This window comes from Ciona intestinalis, chromosome 14 (genome assembly GCF_000224145.3).
Source record: "Ciona intestinalis chromosome 14, KH, whole genome shotgun sequence".
Taxonomy (NCBI): Eukaryota; Metazoa; Chordata; class Ascidiacea; order Phlebobranchia; family Cionidae; genus Ciona; species Ciona intestinalis.
The window spans coordinates 2,597,653-2,622,051 of record NC_020179.2 but is presented as its reverse complement, the minus strand read 5'-3'; the positions used below and the strand labels follow the sequence as shown (position 1 = coordinate 2,622,051).

Sequence of the window (24,399 nt, the reverse complement as noted above, 5' to 3'; positions counted from 1 at the left end):
ACTGACAAGTTTTATTATAGAAGTTTAACCGTATCTGTTCCATAGACAGAATACCGTATGCTGAAAAGAATAATACCCATTTTAAAATTATGTTTAATGTAAGTAGTCTACGGGCCAACGGCAGGTGTTTCTTTGAACGCGTTTTGTTCTTTCTTTAAATGCGTTTTGTAGGAAGTTTCGTGCCAGAATTGAAGATTAGAACAGTTACAGTGTAAAAAATGAACGGAATGGATCTCGGAACGCAAAGGACGTCGTATTTATACGATATCCAGACAGTGGCTGCTGTGAAGTCACAATTAGGAATGTTTATGTAACCGCTTGGTGGCGACTGCGAGCATCAGGTAGATGGTAATCTTCCCCGCAAATCTCTAACGGCCAAAATACTGCTGTATGTCATTGCTATGGCTAGCATTTAACACAGAGATTAGGTAATGATTATGACGTATCGGGGAGCCGCCGAATTAATCTCTAAGCGATTAAAAATAAAAAGAAGTAAAACCCTCTGCCAAATATGAATCATTGAGCTTAGCAAGACTCTGGGCTACAGAAAGTAAAGTTAAGTGCAGGTGTGGTGCAGGTGGGGGGTTTAGATTGTCAATCGGCGGAAATTCCGGGACGCCCTGTTGGGGCAAGATGGCGCTACAGGTCTGTTTCAAGGCAGTTGTTAAGAGCATTTGCCGTGTGATGTGCGTTGGTTAAATACTGGACAAGATCGGGACTATCAGATTGTTTCGCGCGGTCTATAGCTGTTTTGCCCTGTAAAGGAAAGGGTTAAATAATGTATTGGTTATGCACACGGCACACCTCATGCTCATTATTGAGGTATACTATGGGCGTCTTCTTATACACCAGACACACATGGTGTATTCATAAACCTCATGCTCACTTTCGAGTTATAACATAGGCGTTTTCTTATACATCGGACACACATGGTCTATTCATAAACCTCATGCTCATTATCCAGTTATAATTCGTGCGTCTTCTTATATACCAGACACACATGGTGTATTTATACACATCATACTCACTGTCCAGCTATAAAAAAATCCAAATATATTCCATCGATTATTTAGTAACAGTCAAAACTACAGTTTAATTACCTTATAATCAGTAAAAGCAAGTGAAGCACCGGCTTCTACAAGTTCCCTGCAAATATCCAGCCTACCATACCAAGCTGCTTTATGGAGGGCAGTTTGTTTACGATCATTATCCAGTAGGTTCACAACTTTAGTTTTACCTGTGGGAAAATAGGGTGTTGATACTAAAGCCATAAAGTTACATATAGTACTGTGGGGTAAGATGAGACGTTTTTGGCTTATAATATCTAAATATCCTGTGTTTTAAACAGATAACGAATGTTTATGGGAGTTAAATAAAAACTCCCATAAACTAGAAATAAAATGAAAACAGTGTCCCACCACTGTACGTTATAACTATGAATTAAAAACGGTGTCCCATATTCCCCTACTATACGTTATAACAATGAATAAAAACAGTGTTCCAATAAAATGAAAACAGTGTCCCATCCTGCCCCACTGGTTTTAACTGGTAAGCGGGCATACATTCTTCAAGGATATTTTTATAAAGCCTATAAGCTAAAGGCCAGTCTGGTACATTCAATGCTCCACATTATCACTGCCAATGATGAGCGTATGAAATATTAGGCAAGATACTTAATGTACATTGCTTCGACCCAGTGGTCACTAATGGGTTGTGTTTGGCACCATGGGTGTAAAGGTAATGGCAAAACTCTGGACCAAATCTTAGCCCCCATGGTATGCCATGCTGAGGAACCTCACCCATCTAAAATGGCTTGTTTGTCTGCCAGGTGTAGCGACCACGCTTATTTTCTTCCAAATAAATGAAAACATGTTTTTTACTCTTAAGCATGTTTTAACAACCGTTGTTTTGTTGCTATACCCTGTCTTTTATTTTAAAATACTTCTAAAACTTTGCCACCATAATAGAAGAGACAAATATTACTATTATATTATTATTAGTTAGAAGTGACAACATATTGGTGCCAACTGTCACCTACCATGTTCAATCATGAACTGCACGACTTGTAAATGTGAGAACCTCGCTGCGTGATGTAACGCGGTGCTCCCATCGTGGTCACGGATGAATAAATCCGCCCCATGCTCGTACGCCAAGCACATCTTCTTTACGTCGCCACGCTTGGACGCATCCATAAACATCTTACTCCTGTGGTGATATCATAATTATGTAGTGATGTCATAATCTATGTCGAGGGCTCGTTGCTGCTACCATTGTGGGCTTATGTGTCAACCTAGTGCTCACCAATGGGTTATTCAAATTATTAGCCATACATTAAAAAAAAAATAAAAAAAAAAATAATCACCCACAAAGTAACATACATGGTAACTTGTAAGCTGGCACGAAGTGTTAAACCCGTGTTATAACGACTGTCGTTTTCCGGCCACGCGAGGATAAAGTAAGTTACATTCATTCATTTGTGTCATAATTGTGTAGTGATGTCATAATGGTCTAGTGATGTCATACTTGTTATAATTTTGTTATCGTTTTTATAACATTTAATCATTGGACAAAACGCAAGGGCCCAAATACACAAGTAGTTGCATGAAGAGATAAAACTATAAACTTACCACATTTGAGATAAGTCTGGGTTGGATAAGATCTGCAAGAAGTTAATTATGTGTTTAGTTGTTGTAGTTACATGCTTATTGTGATTATCATTTAATGTCTAAACAAACTTGAGTTTACTAGACAATGTAAGCCTTGAACCCTACACCTTCAGTAAGGATATATTCTGATCATTACATTCTGAATGCAATTGTAAACAAGTATGAAGTATTATTGTATCTGAAAGGTTCTCCTTTTAGGTACAAAAAGCATTTTGGCTGATGGGGTAACAAGCAAAATCTCTCTCGTCTTGATGGGGTAACAAGCAAAGTCTCTCTCGTTTTAAAACAAGGACCTCACCCAAATTAAATAGATTAACATATAGTAGGGTGGGGGAAGATGGGACACCTTTAGCACATAAATTCCAAATATCCTGATTGTGTTTTAAACAATTAACAATGGTCTATGTGAGTCGTGAGGATAGGGTTTTATAAATCTTTGAAAGTTTGTTTTTTACCACCAAATGGGACAAAAAATAGAATGAAAAGGTGTCCCATTTTCTTCCATCCCACCACCATACAATGCCTATATGGCTTTTATACCAATTTTCAAACATAGTAAAATGTGCTATCAACTTACATTATTCGATTGGTTGTTGTTGAATCTTAAACCCTTAACAAAATTACTCAGAAGAACGGGGTTTTCTCTGTATAATAAAAAAGAAATATTATTAAGTAATTGCACAACATTTTTTTGTGAACAAAAAATTTTTAATTTGAAGGTTACTAATATTTAAACTATACAAAAATAAATTTTTAATATCTGTAAAATATTAGCGAAATACCTGCATGTTAATATAAATATGGCCCTAAATATAGGCATGAAAGTTACACATTACTTGAAGTATTGCCAAGTGGGGGGAAACGGGACACCTTTAGCACATAATATCCAAATATCCGGATCGCGTTTTAAACAATTAACAATGGTCTATGGGGGTCGTGAGGATACAGTTTTTTAATTCTTTAAATGTTCTTTGTTTACTACCAAATGGGATGGGAAAATAGAATGAAAAGGTGTCTCATCTTTTCTCACCCTACTATATATAGAGATAGAGATTAATTTCTTATATAAATATTAATTAATGTCATCTCACGTTGATGACGTTTCTTCCCTTTTTGAACCAGAACTAGAGCTTCTCCTAATGGGGACTTTCCCTTTAGGGCTACCATCTCTTTGACTGTAAATGAAAAAAAAGTTGTTAGGGGTCAAGAAAAATGTAACGAAATGGTCAAAAATAGTTGGTAACGGTTACTTTAATTTTGAAGGGCTAGAGTTTCAGTTTATTGGAATAGAAATGTTACTTTATAAAATCTAGCTGCACACGTAAAATAATGAAAATGAAATTCATTTTGGTCGCCTACTTTAACAAATTTAAAAACCTAAAGCATTCTTTTGAAAATTAAACTTTTATAAAAATAAATCTCATCACTTACTTTATAAAATCTCCGAGCAAAACCCCACCATTAGGTGGCGGGTTGGAGTGACACGGACGAAGCAGTTTCTTCCGGGGCCCAGATCGCTGAGTCATCACTGATTTATGTCGAGCCACTGTCGTATCGATGTTGTCGTCCGTGATCAGATATTCGTTGCTCGACGTTGAGTAGGAGGAGTCAGTCTCACACTGTGCAACCTGTCAATCAAAGATAAAACTATCAGCCTGTCAATCAAACACAAAAAAATCAACCTGTCAATCAAACATAAAAAACCTTGTCAATCAAACACAAAACTATTAAACTGTCAATCAAACACAAAACTAACAACCTGGCATTCAAACACAAAACTATTAAAGTGTCAATCAAACACAAAACTATCAATTTGTCAATCAAACACTCTAACAACCTGTCAATCAAACAGAAAACTTAACATTAGCTAAAAAAACTGAATCACCTAAATTGGTCAACAATGTTTTGGTTAGAATAAGATATAGTTATATAATTAGGAAACAGCTAATGGACCAACAATGTATCATGCTGTAGGACTTCACCCATATAGAATACAATGTGCACATACAATGTTGGGGTAATGAGTCAACTTCAGCCTAAATGAACCTTAACAATTAGAATATAAGAAACACAAATCAATCAGAAAGTTTTTTACCTGACGTATTAACGGGGATGAGTTGTTAGAGTTCGGCTGCTCTGAGTCTACTTTGGCCACATTACTCCCACAAGGTGGCATTGTTAAGCCATCTTCGCCGAGGTTCGTAATTTCCTCTAAATCCTCAAGAGTCAAGTCTTCCTCTGGATCTATCCTCACTTTTTCTTCTGAGGATGACTTGTCTAGATGATGAGGTTTTGGTTTCTCTGCATCCTCAAAATTGCTCTCGAATACAACATCCAGGGATCGAGAGTCCAATGTTTCGGAATCGTTTGCATCATTAGTGGAGGATCGTACATCTTGCAATGACTTGAAAAAAATCATATACATAAAGATTTGTAAAAAATTGATAACAGAAAACTGCTGGTTTAAATTCAAAAATCATAAAAAATTTACTTTGGGATTCTAAAATTATACGGAATTGAGCATTACACAAAAAATTGAAAAAAAAAACAAAAAATTGAAAAAAAAACTTTAAGTATAAATTTGTGAAAAATACGAAATAAAACTGCTGGTTTAAAACGTAAAAAATGACAGAAATTTTTACTTTGGAATTCTAAAATTGTGGAGAATCATGCGTCTTGCAATTTTATATAACACTTAAATTTAATACCAAATTTAATCAAAATTAAAAAAATAAGAAAAAATTTTAAAAATACCTGGGACATGTCGCTGGCTACAGAATCTATTGAACTGGAAAATAAAATATTTTTTAGTTTTTATTTCAGAATGCTGAAGCTTAAATCCCTTTGAAATATTTCTACTATATTAAAACTAATGTTAGTAAGGATGCACATTACAGAATAATTAGGTATTCTAGGATATCCTAGAATACTTTATTTCGAATCTAGAATCCCGAATCTAGAATTTCGAATCTTTTTATATTTATAAAAAAAATAATTTTACCCACATAAGTCAGTTTATTGACTCTTTCATAGTAGCCCTGTTGGGTCATGAGCTGTAAAATGATCAAAAATTGTACTATTGGGTAAATTTTGCGTCACGAAACGTATAGCAGGCTATGAAAAGACGTTGCAAAACGTTTACTTTCGAAAGTCCCACAAACACAAAAATATTTTTTTTCAAAATTATTAGGTTTCAAAAATTGTTAATACAGTTTATGAGATGACGTGTGATGACGTCATTAAACAGAATACCGAATCCCGTAATTAGATTGGAATACAAAAGGATTCGAATCTCACGGATTCGAAATTCTGTAATGTGCATCCCTACTTACATGTTTTGCCTTTTTTGTAGACTAAATTATTTTCAGTAAATTTACATTTAGAGTAATGGGCCAACTCTTGGCTAAACCCTAAATCCCATGGCTCGCCACACTATAGGACCTCACCCATAAAATAGAATATGCATATACAATGTTAGGGTAACGAGCCAACTCTGGCTTTCATCCAAAGTCCCATGATGGGCCACACTGTAGGACCTTAACAACATAAATTATATCTCTCGAACCAAACCACAGAAGTGTCAAGTAGAAGCTGTCACTTAAGTCAACAACCCCTATTCACTTACCCTCTTACAACACCAGAATCACTATGAATACGAGATCGAAACTGAACAGATCTTCTATCAGCTTGACCACCACGCAACCGTTGTGCTGATGTTACTTGACTATGCTGAGTTGTACATTACATATATTAAAATGTTATTTTACTTTGTAAAATGAGAAAAAAATGGTTTTACAGCAGGGCTTTTACATTCAAAAAATAAATTATTTAGCCAAGTTCTTTTCAGAGATGAAATTATCTAATCCAAAAATAGCTAGAAAAGGTGTGAATTTTAAGGTTTTGTCTGAGAGATCCTTGTCCTTGTGATTTAGGTCAGATTTCACTATTCAGACCAAATTTTGAAGTACTTTCTATTATTGTATGATATCTTACAGTGGCGGTATTCGTTTTGCTTTCCGTCATATCCATGAGATAAATCTCACGATCAGTGGTAATCACGTCACATATTAGATGAAGGTTTTCTTGGGTTCGGTCGATCAAATATAATTTATCCGGTCGACTCGCTGAAAAAAACAATTCAACATGAAATTCAAAAAAATAGTATTGAAAAAATGGTCCTGTTCACTATGGGTAAGGCCCGATAGTTTGGCATGCCAGCAATTTAGAGCAAAGTTGGCCATCACTTTAACATTGTATATGCACATTTTTACAATAGTAGGGTCCTACAGTGAGGCATGGGATGGGACATGAGATTTGGGCCAGAATTGACCTATTACCAATAATTAAATCTGAAATGTGATGTAAATTTAAAAATTCAAAGTTTACAAAAAAGACAAAACATTGTAAGGACAAAACACAGAATAAGGGAAAAAACTTTATTGGTTCGTAATAAACTGTAAACTTTAACAATTTCCCTCCAAAATAAAGTTTAATACATTTAATTTTATTGCTTACCATCCAAAAACATCCATTTTTCTGAGGCTACACCAGGCCCACGCTCGCACTGTATTGAACAAAATGTTACTAAAACATATATTCTGCTATGCTACACAAGTCAATATATTTCAGAATGAAAACTATATGTATCTACAAAAATAAATGTAACGTAATACAAAAATATATCAAATATATTCTGAAATACAGTATTAAAAATCAAATGAATTAGAAAAGTGCAAGAAGTTGTTTATCAGCATATTGACATTCATGGAAAACGCGCTACTGTTAAAAATTGCGAAGAAAAGTTTCTAATAAAAGCGTGACTGCTAAAACTACACTTCGTTTATCACTGTATTACAGAATTAATAATGTATATGCTGACAATGATGTATTTAAAATATAATTTACATTAATTTTCAGGTAATCTAAATAAATAGTCCAATAAAAGGTTAAATTTAACAATTTCCTTATAGCATTTTATAACTCAGTAAATAGTCAGTTTTTGTATTCTCAATTTAATATTTCCACTTAAAACTGAAAAAACAAATTGAAAATGTAAGTAGTTTGCTGGAAATAAAAATATCTTACTGGGTTCACAGCCTCCCATGAACTTCTGACGCTGCTTAATGTGGAGTTGTTTGAGACAATTGTCACCAACCGTGGAGTGGCTGCATTTTATGAAATGTTACAACTTCATTTTGTCATAACTAATTTAAACATAATGTGGAATTTTTTAGTGACAGGTAATGGCATGGAATATGTTTCTCATAAAACGCAATACTCGGCCGTGACAATTACAAATTTTAATAGGAAAAACAAATACCATTAAACACCTAAGGCCTGCTTACGAATTATCCCCAATGTAACTTAGTAGGTATTTATTTATTGTGGAATTTTTCTGTATAGCTGACAATTTAGACAAGACATTACGAGGCACTGCAAAAGCAATTGCTGGTAAGTTTAGCTTCAAAACATACTTAAAATGGTAGCATCATTTAGCCTTGAAGCTGTACCCTCTTGCCTAGGGGCAAATGCACTTTTTAATTACACTATGCCAGGCATACTAACATACATGTGATATATTACTTGTTATAATGTTTATGATAGATGGGGCTTACCTATGTTGCAAAGTTTGTCAGTCCTGCCACTGTATTCATCATACTGTGCAGAACTTACAGCATTCACTCGAATCTTGATTTGTTGATGCCTTAATGCATTTGGTGGAATGAATAGGTGTGAAGTTAGCATGAATAAGTGTGAGGTTAGCATGAATAAGTGTGAGGTTAACATGAATAAGTGTGAAGTTAACACAAGTAGTTGTGAAATTAGCATGAATAGGTGTGAAGTTAAGAATGTACTATGTTTGTCTTGTTTAAAGTCAACTGTGAATTATAAATATAGTATACAATATAAAAGGTGCGTCAGTTTTGAATTGTTTCAACAATATTCTGTATAATTGCCAAGTTATATGAACACGATATGACCAATTGTAATTTTGAAAAATTGTTTGGTCTTGTAACTAATAATCAGATACCATATTATGAACACAAATGTTAATATCTGAGTTTTTAAATTTGTATAAGTAGATTACTTACTCAGGGTTAACTGAAGGTCTCCGCTTTGTTTTATAAACCATACTGGCTTGGTTGAAAAACTCAATACGAATATTTGAAGGGTTTAACCTGCAAGAAGAATTTTAATTTAAATGTGAAAAATAAAAGAATGCAAAAAATTTAAATGATTTTTACAAATAATGGGTTATTTTTAGTGTTTTCTGTTTGCTGAGAAATATTTTGTATTAGGTCCTACAATTAAAGAATGTAGTAAAAATTCAAAATTATATGGGGCCTGTTTTTAGAGCCATACACCATGTACCCTATATAACCACTATGGGCAAAGGTGTATCAATACACACAGTAGGTATATTAGGCGCCACATGGAGGTATTAAAAAAGCCTGCAGAATCAACAGGCAAGAAACCCTACCGTTAACAAAATTACATTCTTTTAAAAATTCCAATTTGATAACACGCGAAATATAAAAAAGTATATCTAATTCAAAATAGGTTTTTCCATCTCCAATAAATTTATTTTTGTTTACCAACAAATCTGATAAAAATAAAATGTAAAAAACAAATCACCTGCAAGGTTCTCCATCTATTTGAATTGGTAAAGTCTTATCAGTTTTAATATAAGCTGACTTGCATTGGCATAAACGTTCCCCATGTCCTCCAACAAATAACATGCCCTGCAAAGTGAAAGAATGATCGAATGTGGAAACTATGGTGTTCTGTTTCTTCCCCCTATGCTTTTTTTCTAATGTATGGCTGACAATTTATCCCATTAGGAGGCACTAGATTGAAAAATTTCTGTTTCATTAGCCGTTAAGTGTTTTTCCCAAGGACACAGATGCCAAAAACACTGTCGTAGCGTCAACAAGTCTCAAAACCCCTTACCTACACTTTTAGAGGCAGGTATTAACTAAACATATAAATGTAACTTACCCTCGCATAGGTGTTCATACAGGCGGTACCAGCAAGTTACCAAGTATGTTACTTTGTAAGTGAGTTTTTTGTGAACCTTTTTATTGTTTTTTATGTGCGGCCGATAGTTTGAACAACCCATTAGTGACCACTGGACTAATACACTGGTAATAGCAACCCCAATAGCTTAGAAAACAATAATTATATGACCACCAAATCACTTAACAAAAGCATACCAGTTGGTTAAGGCTAAACGCCAGAACTTCAATTAATTTATCATCATGTCGTTGTGCTTGAAACTCTGTCCCAGTAGGATGGCCCCATGGTGTGGTGCCCGAACTGTAGCGGTTAATATTGAGGAAGAGCATACATACTGGCTTCAGCTCCCGAATCTTTGGAGTTATGTCCTTTCCATCGCACTGTGCGAAGGAACATGTTTGTTGTAGTTAAGGCGCCAGTTAAACAGTGTTTTGGGCAGTTGCGTATTAAATTTTATTATATACTTAAATGGGGAGGGGACAGTTGCTTACCAAATTTTATAATATATTTTTTTGGGCACCGGCTGCGTACCAAATTTTATTATATACTTGATGAATGAATAGTGTAATTTATTTAACCTTATTTTTTGTGTGAAAGGCCACCAACAGTCATTATAACATGGGTGTTCTGTTTTATACAAGCAGTTTCCCTCAGTCACCTTGTTTTTATAGTTAGGTCTGACGTCAAACTATAAAAAGTAGTCTGGAAATATTTTAACTAGGAATTTACTATAAATAATATAAATTAACCATGACTTTAGCAATTGAGTAGTTGTGAAATGAACAACATACTTTTATAGCACTATTTTACATGTACCTACGTCATAACAGTGAAAATAAGTCTTGAAATACCAATATACTTTAAACTTACAACAACAGTGATATGTTTAAACATATCCTTAGACTGCCTCGTTAAATATTCTGACACACCAGCTTTTGCATAGAATATTTTGTTTCCAATTCGACTGTTGAACTTGTTTGGTTTTGCCTCTGTGCCAAAAAAAAACAATTAAAATTAAAAACATAAACATAATATACTTTAAAACAGTGGTTCCTAACTTTTTTGTACGCTTTACCTTTTTAACAAAGATGCTTATCATATCTACCCCAATATGTAATATGGCACTTATTTATTAAAAATCAAAAGCAACTAATTACATCAGTTATATTTAATGCGACGGATGCGCTGGCTTTTTGACACTGAGTTGTTTAATGTCTGGTACAGTACTACTATTTACCCAATTTTTTGTCCCGTCAACTAATGCGAATTTTGATTGGTAGCTCATTTACCCTCTAAATATGAGGAATTTACTACCAGGAGTAAATTTACCCCAGTTTAAGAATACTGCTTTAGAACGTATATGGAATATGTTTTATCCCCAACATATGTGTTATTCCTAAAATTGAGATAAAGGGCCAGTTGTGGCTTAAATCTTGGGTCTCGTGATGTGGCTTTAACTTATTGCTTAAAATTTAAACGCAACTGTACATCTGTTATTAAGTACCAACATTTGTGTACTTAAAAACAAATAAAATAGATGATTAATAGATGATGAGAATCTATAAACATGAGTGTAAGCATGAGGTGTATGAATGAATGAAACTAACTTTATCCCTGCGTGGCTGGAAAACGACAGTCTTTATCACACGAGTTTATCACCTCGTGCCGGCTTATGAGTTACCATGTATGTTACTTTGTGGGTGATTATTTTTTGGGGTTGATTTTTTTTATGAATGGATAATAATTAGGACAACTCATTAGTGACCATTGGGTTGGAGCAATTGCCGTTAAGTGTCTTACCCAAGGACACATACGCCCACAATGGTAGCAGCGACGAGTCTTGAACTCAATACCTCTGGGTGACAGGCAAGCGCGCTAACCACTACACCACGGCCTCGGAATACACCATGTGTGTGTGTTGTATAAAAACACCCATGTTATACTTCGACAGTCAGCATAAGGTGTATAAATTCGCCATCGCCATGTGTGTCTTATGTACCATCTGTTACCCTAACACCCAGGGTCAAATAACTGTAATAAATTGTGAAGCTGAAAAAACAAATAGATATTATATAAAAGTTACCTCGTGATTCGTGAAAATTTAATGAAACTTTTGCATCGGATCCAATACTGAAGTAGTTGTTTACAACATCTAACGGTGGTTTGTCCGTTGCTTTGCTTTCCTCGCATGGTATCTATAATGTTATAATGCGAATTATTAAACATGAATGTGAGAATGAGGTGTATGAACACACCATGTGTGTCTGGTGAACAAGAAAACACCCATGTTATACCTCGACAGTGAGCATAAGGTGTATAAATATGTTATTTGTGTCTGATGTATAGGAAAACACCCATCTTACACCTCGACAGTAAGCATGAGGTGTATAAATACGCCTTGTGTGTCTGGTGTACAAGAAAACACTCGTGTTATACTTCGACAGTGAGCATGAAGTGTATAAATATGCCTTGTAAGTCTGGTGTATAAAAAAAAACACGCATATTATACCTCGACAGTGAGCATGAGGTGTATAAATCTGCCCTGTGCATATTTCAACCAAGTAATTGGTCACCAATTGGTTGTAGCACCCTGGGTGTCAGGATAATGGGTAAACTCCGGTTTTAATCTTAAGTCTAATGCTGTTTATATTGAAGACACACACCCTACCTCTTCCTCATTTATTCGTTGTTCACATTCATTCCTCTCCACATGAAGCTTCCATCGATCCAGCTTCACAACTCTTCCTTCCTCCACTCCTTGTATGATCTTCTGAATCGATTCATCTGTATATCCCTGGAAACAACATCTCGTTAATAGAGATACTTTTCTGTGTGAGTAAGGTCCTTATCTAGGACCTAGGTTTAAGTGCAATTTGGGCCATTACCTCAACATCCAGGCCGCTTATGTATGTTGTTAATATGAATAAATAAATGACGTTTTTTATAACACAAAAGACTGGCGATAACGGTAAAACAACAGTTGTTAAAACACGATTATTGATAAAAAAGAGGGAAATGGTGTTTTAGATAAAAGGCGAGATCGCTTCACCCTACAGACAATACAATCTAAAGTAAGTAAACAATATTTGGTTAAACATATTAAAGTTCTAATTTGAGGAAAATATGAAATTGAAAGAAAAATATAAGCTAACTTAGACCTCATTTATTTGAGAGGAAATATTCAAATTTTTAGGTTTTATAATTTATGTACACAGAGTAGATGGGCAAGGATATACCAGTACAGTATGTGACTTTAAAACTTTTGTAAACATAAGTAGAATTACAGCTACAGCAATACCATTTAATGCAGAACTGCTTCTCCAAAACTAAATTTACTAAACGCTTGAGTAAATAACAGGATGCATGCTTATGTTCATGGAAAACAATATTATCAACTAGTTCTTTATCATAGGAAAGCACTTACAGGGCCAAAGTTAAGTGTCCTTGACAAGTCATTACCGGTGCCAAGTGGTAATATAGCAACTGGTGGAGGTCTGGAGATGCCTAGTTTATCTAACACAGATAGAATCCATCCTACTGTACCATCACCACCACAAGCAAGTATTCGCAGGTTTGGAACTTTCTTATACAATTCCAATCTGGAGTAATAAGCGTTATATTAGAGAGGGCTGGGATAATGTCACACAATTTTAGAAACGGTATAAACTGCTAAAATTTACAAAACGTTAAACAATCAGGCTTTTTTATACCTTAATGCCATTTCCTAATCAATTGTTTTGCATAAATAGCACAGCATAGAAGAATAAATTGATGTTTCTGTACAATTTATTGATTTATTTGTAATATAAAAATAGTGTATTCATGCCCACTGACATTTGTTTTTTTTTAATGAAAAATATTCTTTTTTGTTGTATATATATATAAAGATACATGTTATGGTAAAGAAAATAAATAGCTGAAGACCTGAAGTGATAAGATAGCTTTGTAAATACATAAGTGCTGATTAAAATGATAAATTATAGATGGATAACCAGAAAAAAGGCCAGGAAGGAATGAACCTGGAGCTGCAACAATTGTAATAACAAAAGGATCTTTCGTGCTTACGAATGTGTTTGAATTATTCATGTATGAATTGTGGTTAGTATTCACCCAAGGTATATTTGAAATGAATGAAATTCTTTATCTATTTAAGCTATGTATAGAAGTAACCAATGGGCATGTCAAAAGTAATAAGTCCTTATACAGTAAAGATTATATTAGCTATATCACTTATCAATCCACTTTTTTTCATGAAATACCGATTTGCACTATGTTTCAAGACACAACAGCCATATACTCGATATAACTTTCTATATATTTAAAGCAGTAGATACTTGAGTACAGAATGTGCTATTATAATAAGCACTATCCATCAATGGTGCTATTCCAAAAACTAGCATAGAGTTTCATAATATAAGCAGTTTCAATGGAACAATAGTCAATACTACTTCCTTCTGTAGTTTAATACACTGACTGTCACACAAATTAAGCCTATGCTGCAGGTTTTACTTTCCTAATTTGTCTAGCAGTCGTAACATACCAATGAGCATGAAAGTTTAACTTACGCCTCTTGTGGTCCCCCCTTGGTCAAATCCACAACTTGCCTTGGATTCATTACCCATTGGAATGATTGCATCAACTTTGCACCCTGTAGTATCATTGTGTTAAATTAGATTCATAACATAAGCAATATTATTAAAAACTGTTTTTTTACACACCTCTAATATGTAAACATATTGTCAGTTTAAAAAAATACGTTAAAAGCCCAATATAGGATAGAGTTATAAGAAACATAAGATATAATATAAAGTATTTCCAAGCTTAAAAGATACAACTAGCTCTAAAATACAGTCAAGGTCTTGCCTATAAAATACAATATATATATATAAGGTAAATGAAGATAAAATCCCTTGCTATGACCACTGACCAGTATATAAGACACAGTCTTGTAAACAGCTTTCTCTAAGATACAGTTTTACAGTCTTGCCTTATACCATACAATATAAAATACAATCTCTGGTATATCAGATACAGATACATCAATCTCCCAGTACTGCTACTTAACAAAATAAGTTAGGCTACAATTTGAGATATCTTCTTACCTGATTTCCACCACTTTTGGGGTTGATAAATACAAGTATTGGAGTAATGAAAGCTGATTGTTGAGAGGGTGGTCGAACAACAAACGTTCGTTGTTTTAATTCTTTAGAAGACTTCTTCCTCCAATTTCCTGTGGATCCACGCTTCTTTTTAGAGCGGTTGCGTATGGACTTCTGTTTAGTCGAGGCCTGTGGAACAGAGAAAGGGCAATTACAGCATAATAGAGGGAAATAGTTCATTACTGTGAAATTTTGTAACATAACACTGCTGTTTGTTATGTAATTTCTAGTTCAACAATGCAATAGTCATACACAACCTTGCCTTGTTAAATTTTTTTTACAAAGAAAATTAACATATCGTGCAACAAATACAATCAAGGTCAATTTTCATTTTTTTGAAAATAGAGAAAACTACCTTTACTATCCATGTAGGAGGCACAATGCTTCGGAAAAACATACCAAGACCACAAGGTTCATTGATTTTGTGGATTTGAAAGCAGCTGACTTTATTGTGGAAAGCTTCTTTACACCAAGAACAACTAATTGCAATAATCTGTTCAAACAAATACTTAGGTTTTGACTTGAGTTTACCATGGAAAATTTTTGACATGAGTTTAACTAGCATTACATATAACATACTTCAATCTTACATTACATACAAGTTATGTTTAGGCTACATATCACATTGTTTAGAATAAGCAAAATTTTTAGAGTTTAGAAAAATAAACCTATACTTTTGGGTTCAGTATGTGTAAATTACAAAAGAGTGACTTTGGAAGTTCCATTTATAAATGCCTTGCATAAGTTTATAAATATTTATACGGTTATACCTTTGTATCTCGAAATCCAAATCTCTTGTCAAACGACTGAAAAGAAAACAACTTTGCATTAGTGTCTTATTTTTTATACTTAAATAAACAAAATAGAATTAGAAAGACATAATAGGGTAAAAACCTAAAAAAATAAAATTATGAAACTAACACAACTATTTTGAAACATAAAATCAAAATTTTCTTTTATAGTTACAATTTTTATAATTTATATAACTGTTCCACTAGTGCTGAAGTTCAACCCAAAACAAGTTTTCAAATACAACTAGAAAATGCTAGTGGCAATTTCACAAACTATCCCAACCTTAGAACATTGTTTACATTTTCCTTCCTGTTTTCTTCTATGCACCCAATGATGGTGAACTGTGAGGTTCTGTATGAAGTTTATAACAGTATTTAGGCATGACACATGTCACGCATGAATATAAAATTTACCACAAAAACTAATGATTAATTAACATAAATGATTAATTGGTAAAGGAAACAAATATTTCTTGCAACAAGTTTTCTGTTTTCTTGGACAAAAAATATGTAATTTAATACAAAGAACTATTGTATAAAATTATTGTGCCAATGTACAATGTGCTTTGCACTTATTACATATCAATATACCATACAAAATTGTAAGTACTTTAGACACCACTGACCCTTCTATTTCCCAAAGGTATAAAATAATACTAGAAAATAAATACACTTGGCAAAGTAGTGTATCTTTACAATAACCACTAATGACAGAAACACGCAATCAAAGCAGGCAGCTGTACCTCCAACATATTGGCAATCAATACCTCATTAACAAGCTAGCACCACTAATCAAATGTATAGCAAAACTTTTTTAACTATACCATCCAGAGTTTCTATGGAGTCCATGTTTATATACATGTTTACATACAGACTCTGATACCATCTAGATGCCAGGATTTTTGCTTAGGTAAATGATGTTTATTGAAAAATATTGTGAAAAATGGTATTCGAGTATAAATATTGACATTATAACACATTTAAATGGGCATTCTATAATCTAATTAGGCTAAACAAACTGTATTACCTCCCGCATACTTCTAGAAGTGGATTCACGAAACGTAACTTTGCACTGGAACCCAATCTAAGAATAAAACAGCTTTAAGAAAAATTATTAACTTTTATATTGTGTGTTTAAAAGAGCATAAAGCGAAAATTAAAAGAGTGAACAGAACCTGTCATTCGATTATCTTGTTTATACTGTTATGATATTTATCATATTTGGCGTTGATAGCAGTGACCTTTTTTAAATATTAAGCAAACATGGGATAAATATAACGGCCGTAAATGACACGCATTTATAAACCAATTTTGAGTGCCCATTACCCATATTATATACTGTTCGTGCGATAAGAATAGCAGTTTAAATGTCTTGGTTATCAAAGAAAATATAATACAATGAAAAGCCCGTCGATAATGTCGTGTGATAAATACTATATCTTAAGAACGAAATGTTTTATGACGTCACAAACAGAATTGCGAATTTAAAATGCAATGAAACTTGAAACAAACTGATTGCCTGGTAGTTTGTTAGATAAAATACATTTTTTTGTCAGCTCCACTATGACCACTATGACTCGTCAATAATATACCTCGTTAATACAAGTCGTACGCAGGGTGAAATGACGTTTGTAACTTATGTGTCGGAAGAATCGTGTACGGCTGTACGCAATAAACTTTATTTCTATTCGGGCTACAACGCGTTGTAAATTTCGAACTATTTCCCACATAATAAATCGTTAAAGTGCGTCGACATATAAATTATAACATCCGAGAAACGGTTTTAATTTTAGATTTAATGAAAAACAAACGAAACTAAAATAAACTCGGGTCTTACGCGTTCAAGCAGAGGCATACACTGGTCGTGAACAACTATATGGCACGCGGAGCATTTCTTTCTTGGTCCAGATTTCTAAAAGAAATTAGTCGTTATCAGTTAAATACTTATTAAACTATATGTTGAAAATGTGTCCGCCTTGTGTCAGTGTGTTGCCTCTAGACCAGAGGATACTGCTGGTCCGAGGCTTGACGCTGCACCATTGATGTACGTGTCCTTGCGCTTACCGGCAATCCAATCTATTGTTTCCTTATGGGTCGTCCAAATTATCAGCCATACATGCGGCGTTATGTAAGCAAAATTTAAAACACAATAACATACCAAGCATGTTTGTTCGCCCACGTAGCAGAGGTCGCCAGATGCGTTTGTAGGTGCCCAAATGTGATCGTTAGGTAAAGCGTTTTCCTACAGAATAACCCGATTATACTGTATTCGAAAGATATTATATAGTATGGTGGGGTAAGATGGGACACCTTTACCACGTAGGTCTAAATATCCTGATCGTGTTTTAAACAATTAACATAGGTCTATGTGAGTCGTGAGAACACGATTTAATAATTCTCTGAATGTTCTTTGTTTACTACCAAATTGGACGAAAAAACAGAGTGATAAAAAAAGCGGTCCCGTCTTTCCCACCTTAATGTATTATTTGTAGCTAGTCACGTTAAATCGCTCATTACGTATACAATAGGTAAAGGTACATGCAGAACTCGTGTGGCACGTAACAGGCTATACTGGCTGCATGAATTAGTTCCCACATTTATAAGCAAACACGAAACCCATATTTTGAAATGTATTTTGTAGTAAAACCCCATTTGTAGTAAAACAGAAATATTTACAGAACTAATTAAATGTCACCTCACGATTTTAACAGAGCGTTTTAATTGTTAAAAACATAACATATAGTAGGGTGGGGGAAGATGGGACACCCATTCATTCTATTTTTCCGTCCAATTTGGTAGTAAACAAAGAAAATTCAAAAACATATAAAACTATGCCTTCACAACTTCCTTTAGACCGTTGTTAATTGTTCAAAACACAATCAGGATATTTAGATACTATGTGCTAAAGGTGTCCCATCTTCCCCCAATCCACTATATATTATGTGCTTAGTACGGTATCCATCCGTACAGTACAGAACTCACTGTCCAGTCTAGTTCCGCTTTCGGTTCTGTCCTCCGTTGAGCAACTGGGGACATAGCACCGCTAGTTGAGATGACCAACTCGTTCATGTTGTAACCGGCTTTCTGGATGGCTTTTCTACAAAATAAGAAAAAAAAAACGATCAAGCCATTTTTTCGTTTGCATTGACTAAAAACTGTGCCCATTTTTTTGCTTATTCTAGTTTCGGAAAATTCAAGTAAAATCGATTTAATGGGACGTTTCTGGGATGTATTTTTAGTTTATAGTACACTTATATGCGTATGAACGTAGTTCAAAACCTAAGCTCACACTCGTATAACAGCTCATGTACACAATATAGCTTTAGCTTCACGAAAAAAACTGTGTGTTTACAAACTAATGGCTGGCCTACAAAGAAAAGCTATGTTAAGTGCTTTAGCGCAACGCGACCTATATGAAACTGATTCCTGACAATCCAATCACGACTTTTAAATCGCATCAATATAACAAACTATTTAAACATTAATATAACTTAATATGTATACACACGGTCGTAGTAAACCTACCAAACGTATTGAGTTCTACTTTCATACACTTATTAGAAAGCACGCTATATAAATATAGTTAGGCTGCAGATACTCTCCTATGTGTAAACCAATGTTTACATGTATTAGTCATGCTTGTATAAACGGTGACTGTATACATGCGTGGTGGTCATTCTGTTTGTTATGCTTTTGCTTGTTAAAGGTAGAGTAATTGGTCGCTTGTATAAAATGACTAACAATTAATCGACAGTCTCACCACAGCAGAGCAGAAAGGTACAAATAAGACATCTTTAGTGTAATCTGGTAGGAGGTACTAACTAGCTTTGGCCTAAATCGCAGGCCCCGGTGTATCTCATGGGACCTTAGCTATACATTAAAAAAGGTGTCTTATATATACTTTATAAAACGATGTGTTATAGCAAACGTACTCCAGACTCTTTCGAATCCGAATTTCAGTCGGAGACAGTCTCTTCCCTTCTTCTTTCTTGTGGGTAAGACAATTCACCAAAGTAGACCAATCTTTCCCATCATGCTTACGTGGAGAACAACACACATCGTTCGTTGCACAGGAGGAAATAGACCCCGTGGTTGGCAAGCGAGTTCTCATTTGAGCAAACAGTGTTCTATATGTAGACGGGAACGTTACGGCGCTCCGGCGACGTTCTAAGCGATTCTTCATTGGCCTCTCCGGGAGCGTAGGGTTACTGCGGCTCCGTTGGTACATTACTTTGCCCGGTAAGTTCTCCGGACGTCGAGAAACTAAACTTTGATTTGTAACGATGTCTCTAGCTTCAGACTCGCATTCTAGGACAGGCATCGGTTCGGTTTCGTTTTCCATTGGTTACTGGATCAAAGTGCTTTCCCTATTGTATCTATCACTGTACAACACCGCGTCACTGTACAACACCCTTGCGTCATATAACATATCAAAAGCTAAGCAAAAAAAGCTTTTATATTATCATTATCAAACACAATATACAAAAGAAAGTCAGACTCCTCAAACATAGAGCGAAACTACTCAAATAATCACTAATAAGACTGCTCAAGCTCTGCAACGATATTCTTTCATTCTGTTTATTCTGCATTAACCAGTACTACTGTACTTTAAAAAATGGAGCTTTTTAACCACACACCAAGCGCGCAGTTAGCTCAGTCGCTACCCGGCATTCTGAACCGGTCAACCGTAGTACAGCGCACATCATGATAAGGACACTGCTCTGATTGTATATTCTTAGGACACATATTGGCAATGCGAAAACAAAATTCTACAACGTGAAAGGCAGGTGGGACCACGTTGGGTGGAACTAACCTGCCTAGAATAATCGATTGAAAAGCAACGAAAAACTAGAGCTGTAAACAGCAAGTATATTTTTCTCTTCGTATATACTGATTATGGTATTGATTACAGAGTGTATAATATTCTACCAATGCAGCGAACAGCTTTTTCTTTACTGTGGTTATTTTAATACCCTTAAAGCACGAGCCACCAAAGCGGTATTTTGCTAAGTTACGGGCAATTGGCTCTATCTGACTCATATAACGTGGTCTTTCACTTTTTAAGATAACTAGAAAAGAGCGAGCGGCTAATTAAAAGGGGTGGCGTGACCTTAAAGTTAAAAGACGCAAGATTCTATAGCATACTAATGGAACAGAGAGCTTTAAAACACTGATTTAAAAACGTTGATTCGATTATTTACCCTGCCTAACATAATCGCTGTTATATTATTGTTCTTACATAGGTTGGCTTTAAGAGTTTATCACATAGGCTTATTTTTCAACTTGCCTACAATAACTTCTGTCGTATTGTTAATCCTACATACGTGACATTAACAAATGGGCTAAACTAAACCTGCGGAAACGTATACTGCGCAAAGCGAGGCACACACTGCTAACTGGTGAGTCGCACATGCAGTACGCTTTATGTACAAAACGCAAAGACACATCACGTGCGTAGAGAGCGAGCAAAATTCAAGAAAAACTTTAAAAACTTTTCTTCACATGGTTCACATGCTACGTCATACGCTCTGTGACGTAACATAAAAAGTATTTTGCAGACGAGAAATAACTGTGACGTCTATAACTAACGCTGCACGTGCCGCCATTATAATTGACTGCGTAATCTTTACCACGTTGATCTTTACGAATGACTCGTTTTCATTGCGACTATTGATGCTACAATGTTACCTATTATCTCAAAACAAAACGTATATATAAAGTAACCTGGTAAACAGCCTACTCATTACGATAAATTTGTGGCTTTATATTTATAGTCAAGCAAGATAAACTAGTTATAGTTAAAACAGGTTCTACAGGACTGCAAACGACTATGTAAAATACTACAAGGCTAACACGGCTGTTTATTACAGGATATAGAATGATACTGTGGAGTAAGATTGATGCAACAATTAACGCCGTTTTTTCTAGTCGTGAGGATGCAATTCTGTAAATATTCTTTGTTTACTACCTAAGGGTACGATAAAAGATAATGAAAACTGGATCATCTTTGCGCAACTTACTATATACTACCATTGACACGGTAAACAGCTGTATAGTAGAAGCGATCACTGTTGTGTATATGTGATAACCAGTTACTGTCATCACGAAAGTCAACACACTGGATGCTATAATAACGCAACAGCCCGTAAAACGTAGAAGCAAAACAACTACGAAACGGATTACTCTGTAATTCGCGCCTGCGGGAGCATATATGGTAATTTGACCTAAAATTGTTACACTATATAGCGGATTGAACATTGCCGGGTGGGAATCTATTTAAACTGGCCTAAATTTCACTGGAACATGCATATTATCCTCTTACTGAAAACAAAGTGAATAAAATCACACTTAGAAACGCCTAATATCCGAATAAAGGTGTCTAAATTCACACTGCAACCATATCTTTACTTGAATATTTCAAGTAAAAGTGAACTTAAAACACGCGAATAAACCTTTCTGTGGAGACTTTCTGCTTTACTTTCATTTGTTCCTATAAGCTGCTTATGATAAAATCAACGTGAAATCGACAGGAAGTTCGCATGTTGTTATAGTAGTGGCATTCTGAACGCTGCAACCATAAAGAATTCAAGCATAAACGCTAAGCTTTAGGTGGTTGTAACTTTAAACTGAGCAAGCTATTGCACACTTATACATGCTTTTCTCCGTACAGTACAAACAGTAAACAGGTACACGATTTACAGCGAATGTAAACTATTTAAATACAGATGTTAATGGTTTGTACGTTCTATTCAACATGGTTACGCGCTCGTTTTTTTACACTACATATGTCACTTATTCTTGTGTCTTTTAATTTAATGACAGTCGACTACATTTTTGCAGTTTTCTTAAACTAAAGTTTAACGAATATAGCAGTAGCTACATTATAAAGAACTCTAGATTCTGAAGCTGTATTCATAACATACACTCTCTGCGTTTTTAGGTTTTACAAATCCCGAAGTGACCTTTTCTTGAGCCCTCTTTATCGGCGTAATGGTCTTTGTTATTATAAGACGGTATTCGATATTTGTGGCTGAAAACCAGGGGGCTCTCGCCTACAGAAAATCGATATATACGACCGCGCCTACTAGATAGAGGTAATAATACAAACCGATTATGCTGTACACTGTAAATTTAACCGATCTCTCTGTATATTCGAACGCCTAGTTAACATATGTTTGATATATGCGCATATAAATAGCCCACCAAAACAATAGCATACTCACTCGCACCAATTAAGCGTAAAAAGAGCTTATGATAACAAACGCGTGATTACAAACACGATCAAAATATGTTGGTGAAATGTAATGATTGACAGCTATCGTGGAAGCTAACATGCATTAATGTTAGTCTGTAACTTTAAAAGTAAATATACGTTGGTATTATTAACAATTATTTAATAAAAGTGATGCTACGTAAATCTGGACATATTTTAGTACTATGAATATCTTTGGTACACCATTACTTAGATTTTTGGTTGCTGCGTATCTAGTAGAACTTGGTGTAATAACGGATGACTCATATATTAGCAATGTTTATATATAGTAGGTTGGGGGAAGATGGGGCACCTTTAGCACATAATATCCAAACAAATAACCTCATCGTGTTTTAAACAATTAACAACGGTCTACGGGGGTCGTGGGGATATGGTTTTATAATTCTTTGAACGTTCTTTGTTGACTACCAATTGGGATTAGTAAAGAGAGGAAAAATGTGTCCAATCACCTCCACCCTACTATATTTAAAATTCAAATATTTTTAAAAAAAGGTGTATATACTTGAACTGCCTTAGCTGGCTCACCAATTAAAAATTGTAGTAAAAACGGTTAAAATGCAAAGAGCATGTTTTTTTATCAAAATTTGAACCCATAAACTCAAGATGTGATTTTCTTTTTTTTATTCAGTTTAATTATTTTTTGAATTGTAACAGACCACTTTGCGTGGGCGGATTAACCTCGCATTTATAACTACAAGTGGCTGTGTAAGGAGACTGAGGCTGTCAATACACAAGTAGGCATCTGGAAAGTATTCCAATTTTCTGGAAATATATTTTATATCTACATGACATTCCTTCTACGTCAAACGGAAATGAATTACAAACAAATATAAAAAGTTACAGTAGATTGGAGTAAGACGTTTATGTTTTTATTCGATTTCAGCGACCCATTTGGTAGTAAATAAAGAATAGTTACATAACTATGTAACCATATCCTTCCGATTCTAAAACAACCTTGTTAGTTGTAAAAAAAAACACGATAAGGAATATTCTGCTCCAACGGTATCCATCTTACCACACCGCACTATATATAGTAGGGTGGGGGGAGATGGGACACCTTTAACACATAATATCCTGAACGTGTTTTAAACAATTAACAACGGTCTACGGAAGTCGTGAGGATATAGTTTTATAATTCTTTGAATTTTCTTTGTTTAATACTAAATGGGACGAGAAAATAGAGTTATAATTTGTCCCATCTTCCCACACCCTACTGTATATATTTTTGGTGAATATTTAATTATTGCACTTTCGTTTATAGTGAAATAACATCAGTTTTGTTTGATAACATTTTGGCAGTGTCTTTCTAGTAAGAGCATTAATAATACGCGGATATGGATAAATAATTCAAAACTGACGTAATGGATTCGTTGGCGTGACTGCAGTTTAAATCGTTTTAAGTGTCAAGTACGAGACATGCATTGGCACATAATACTTGGATTGATTTTCCGTTTTGAACGTTAAACTGGCTCTCATATTGCGTTGTGCATTTA

The 24,399-nt window shown here is 34.7% G+C and overlaps 1 protein-coding gene across 3 annotated transcripts in view; it reads right to left on the bottom strand.

The window, feature by feature from the left end:
* Positions 1 to 157: 157 nt before the first annotated feature.
* Positions 158 to 24,399, bottom strand: part of LOC100176648 (diacylglycerol kinase zeta-like) — a 35,898-nt gene continuing 11,656 nt past the window's right edge. For 2 of the 3 annotated variants that reach the window (XM_002121467.5, XM_018814880.2), the window contains 30 exons: positions 18,616 to 18,730; positions 17,792 to 17,875; positions 17,471 to 17,545; positions 16,661 to 16,717; positions 15,917 to 15,985; positions 15,613 to 15,648; positions 15,198 to 15,335; positions 14,786 to 14,971; positions 14,249 to 14,331; positions 13,108 to 13,282; positions 12,352 to 12,477; positions 11,767 to 11,878; positions 10,554 to 10,672; positions 9,881 to 10,063; positions 9,303 to 9,409; positions 8,759 to 8,845; positions 8,282 to 8,370; positions 7,752 to 7,831; positions 7,182 to 7,230; positions 6,660 to 6,790; positions 6,292 to 6,395; positions 5,421 to 5,454; positions 4,762 to 5,070; positions 4,098 to 4,294; positions 3,758 to 3,841; positions 3,244 to 3,310; positions 2,628 to 2,659; positions 2,039 to 2,205; positions 1,101 to 1,237; positions 158 to 756 (listed from right to left, as the gene is read on the bottom strand). In XM_002121467.5, coding sequence (XP_002121503.2) covers positions 640 to 756; positions 1,101 to 1,237; positions 2,039 to 2,205; positions 2,628 to 2,659; positions 3,244 to 3,310; positions 3,758 to 3,841; positions 4,098 to 4,294; positions 4,762 to 5,070; positions 5,421 to 5,454; positions 6,292 to 6,395; positions 6,660 to 6,790; positions 7,182 to 7,230; positions 7,752 to 7,831; positions 8,282 to 8,370; positions 8,759 to 8,845; positions 9,303 to 9,409; positions 9,881 to 10,063; positions 10,554 to 10,672; positions 11,767 to 11,878; positions 12,352 to 12,477; positions 13,108 to 13,282; positions 14,249 to 14,331; positions 14,786 to 14,971; positions 15,198 to 15,335; positions 15,613 to 15,648; positions 15,917 to 15,985; positions 16,661 to 16,717; positions 17,471 to 17,545; positions 17,792 to 17,875; positions 18,616 to 18,730 — 3,349 coding nt within the window. In that variant the 3' untranslated portion in view covers positions 158 to 639. Of the gene's footprint in view, positions 757 to 1,100; positions 1,238 to 2,038; positions 2,206 to 2,627; positions 2,660 to 3,243; positions 3,311 to 3,757; positions 3,842 to 4,097; positions 4,295 to 4,761; positions 5,071 to 5,420; positions 5,455 to 6,291; positions 6,396 to 6,659; positions 6,791 to 7,181; positions 7,231 to 7,751; positions 7,832 to 8,281; positions 8,371 to 8,758; positions 8,846 to 9,302; positions 9,410 to 9,880; positions 10,064 to 10,553; positions 10,673 to 11,766; positions 11,879 to 12,351; positions 12,478 to 13,107; positions 13,283 to 14,248; positions 14,332 to 14,785; positions 14,972 to 15,197; positions 15,336 to 15,612; positions 15,649 to 15,916; positions 15,986 to 16,660; positions 16,718 to 17,470; positions 17,546 to 17,791; positions 17,876 to 18,615; positions 18,731 to 19,565; positions 20,321 to 24,399 lie in introns of those variants that run through there. The other variant, XM_018814879.2, reaches the window with a different exon arrangement.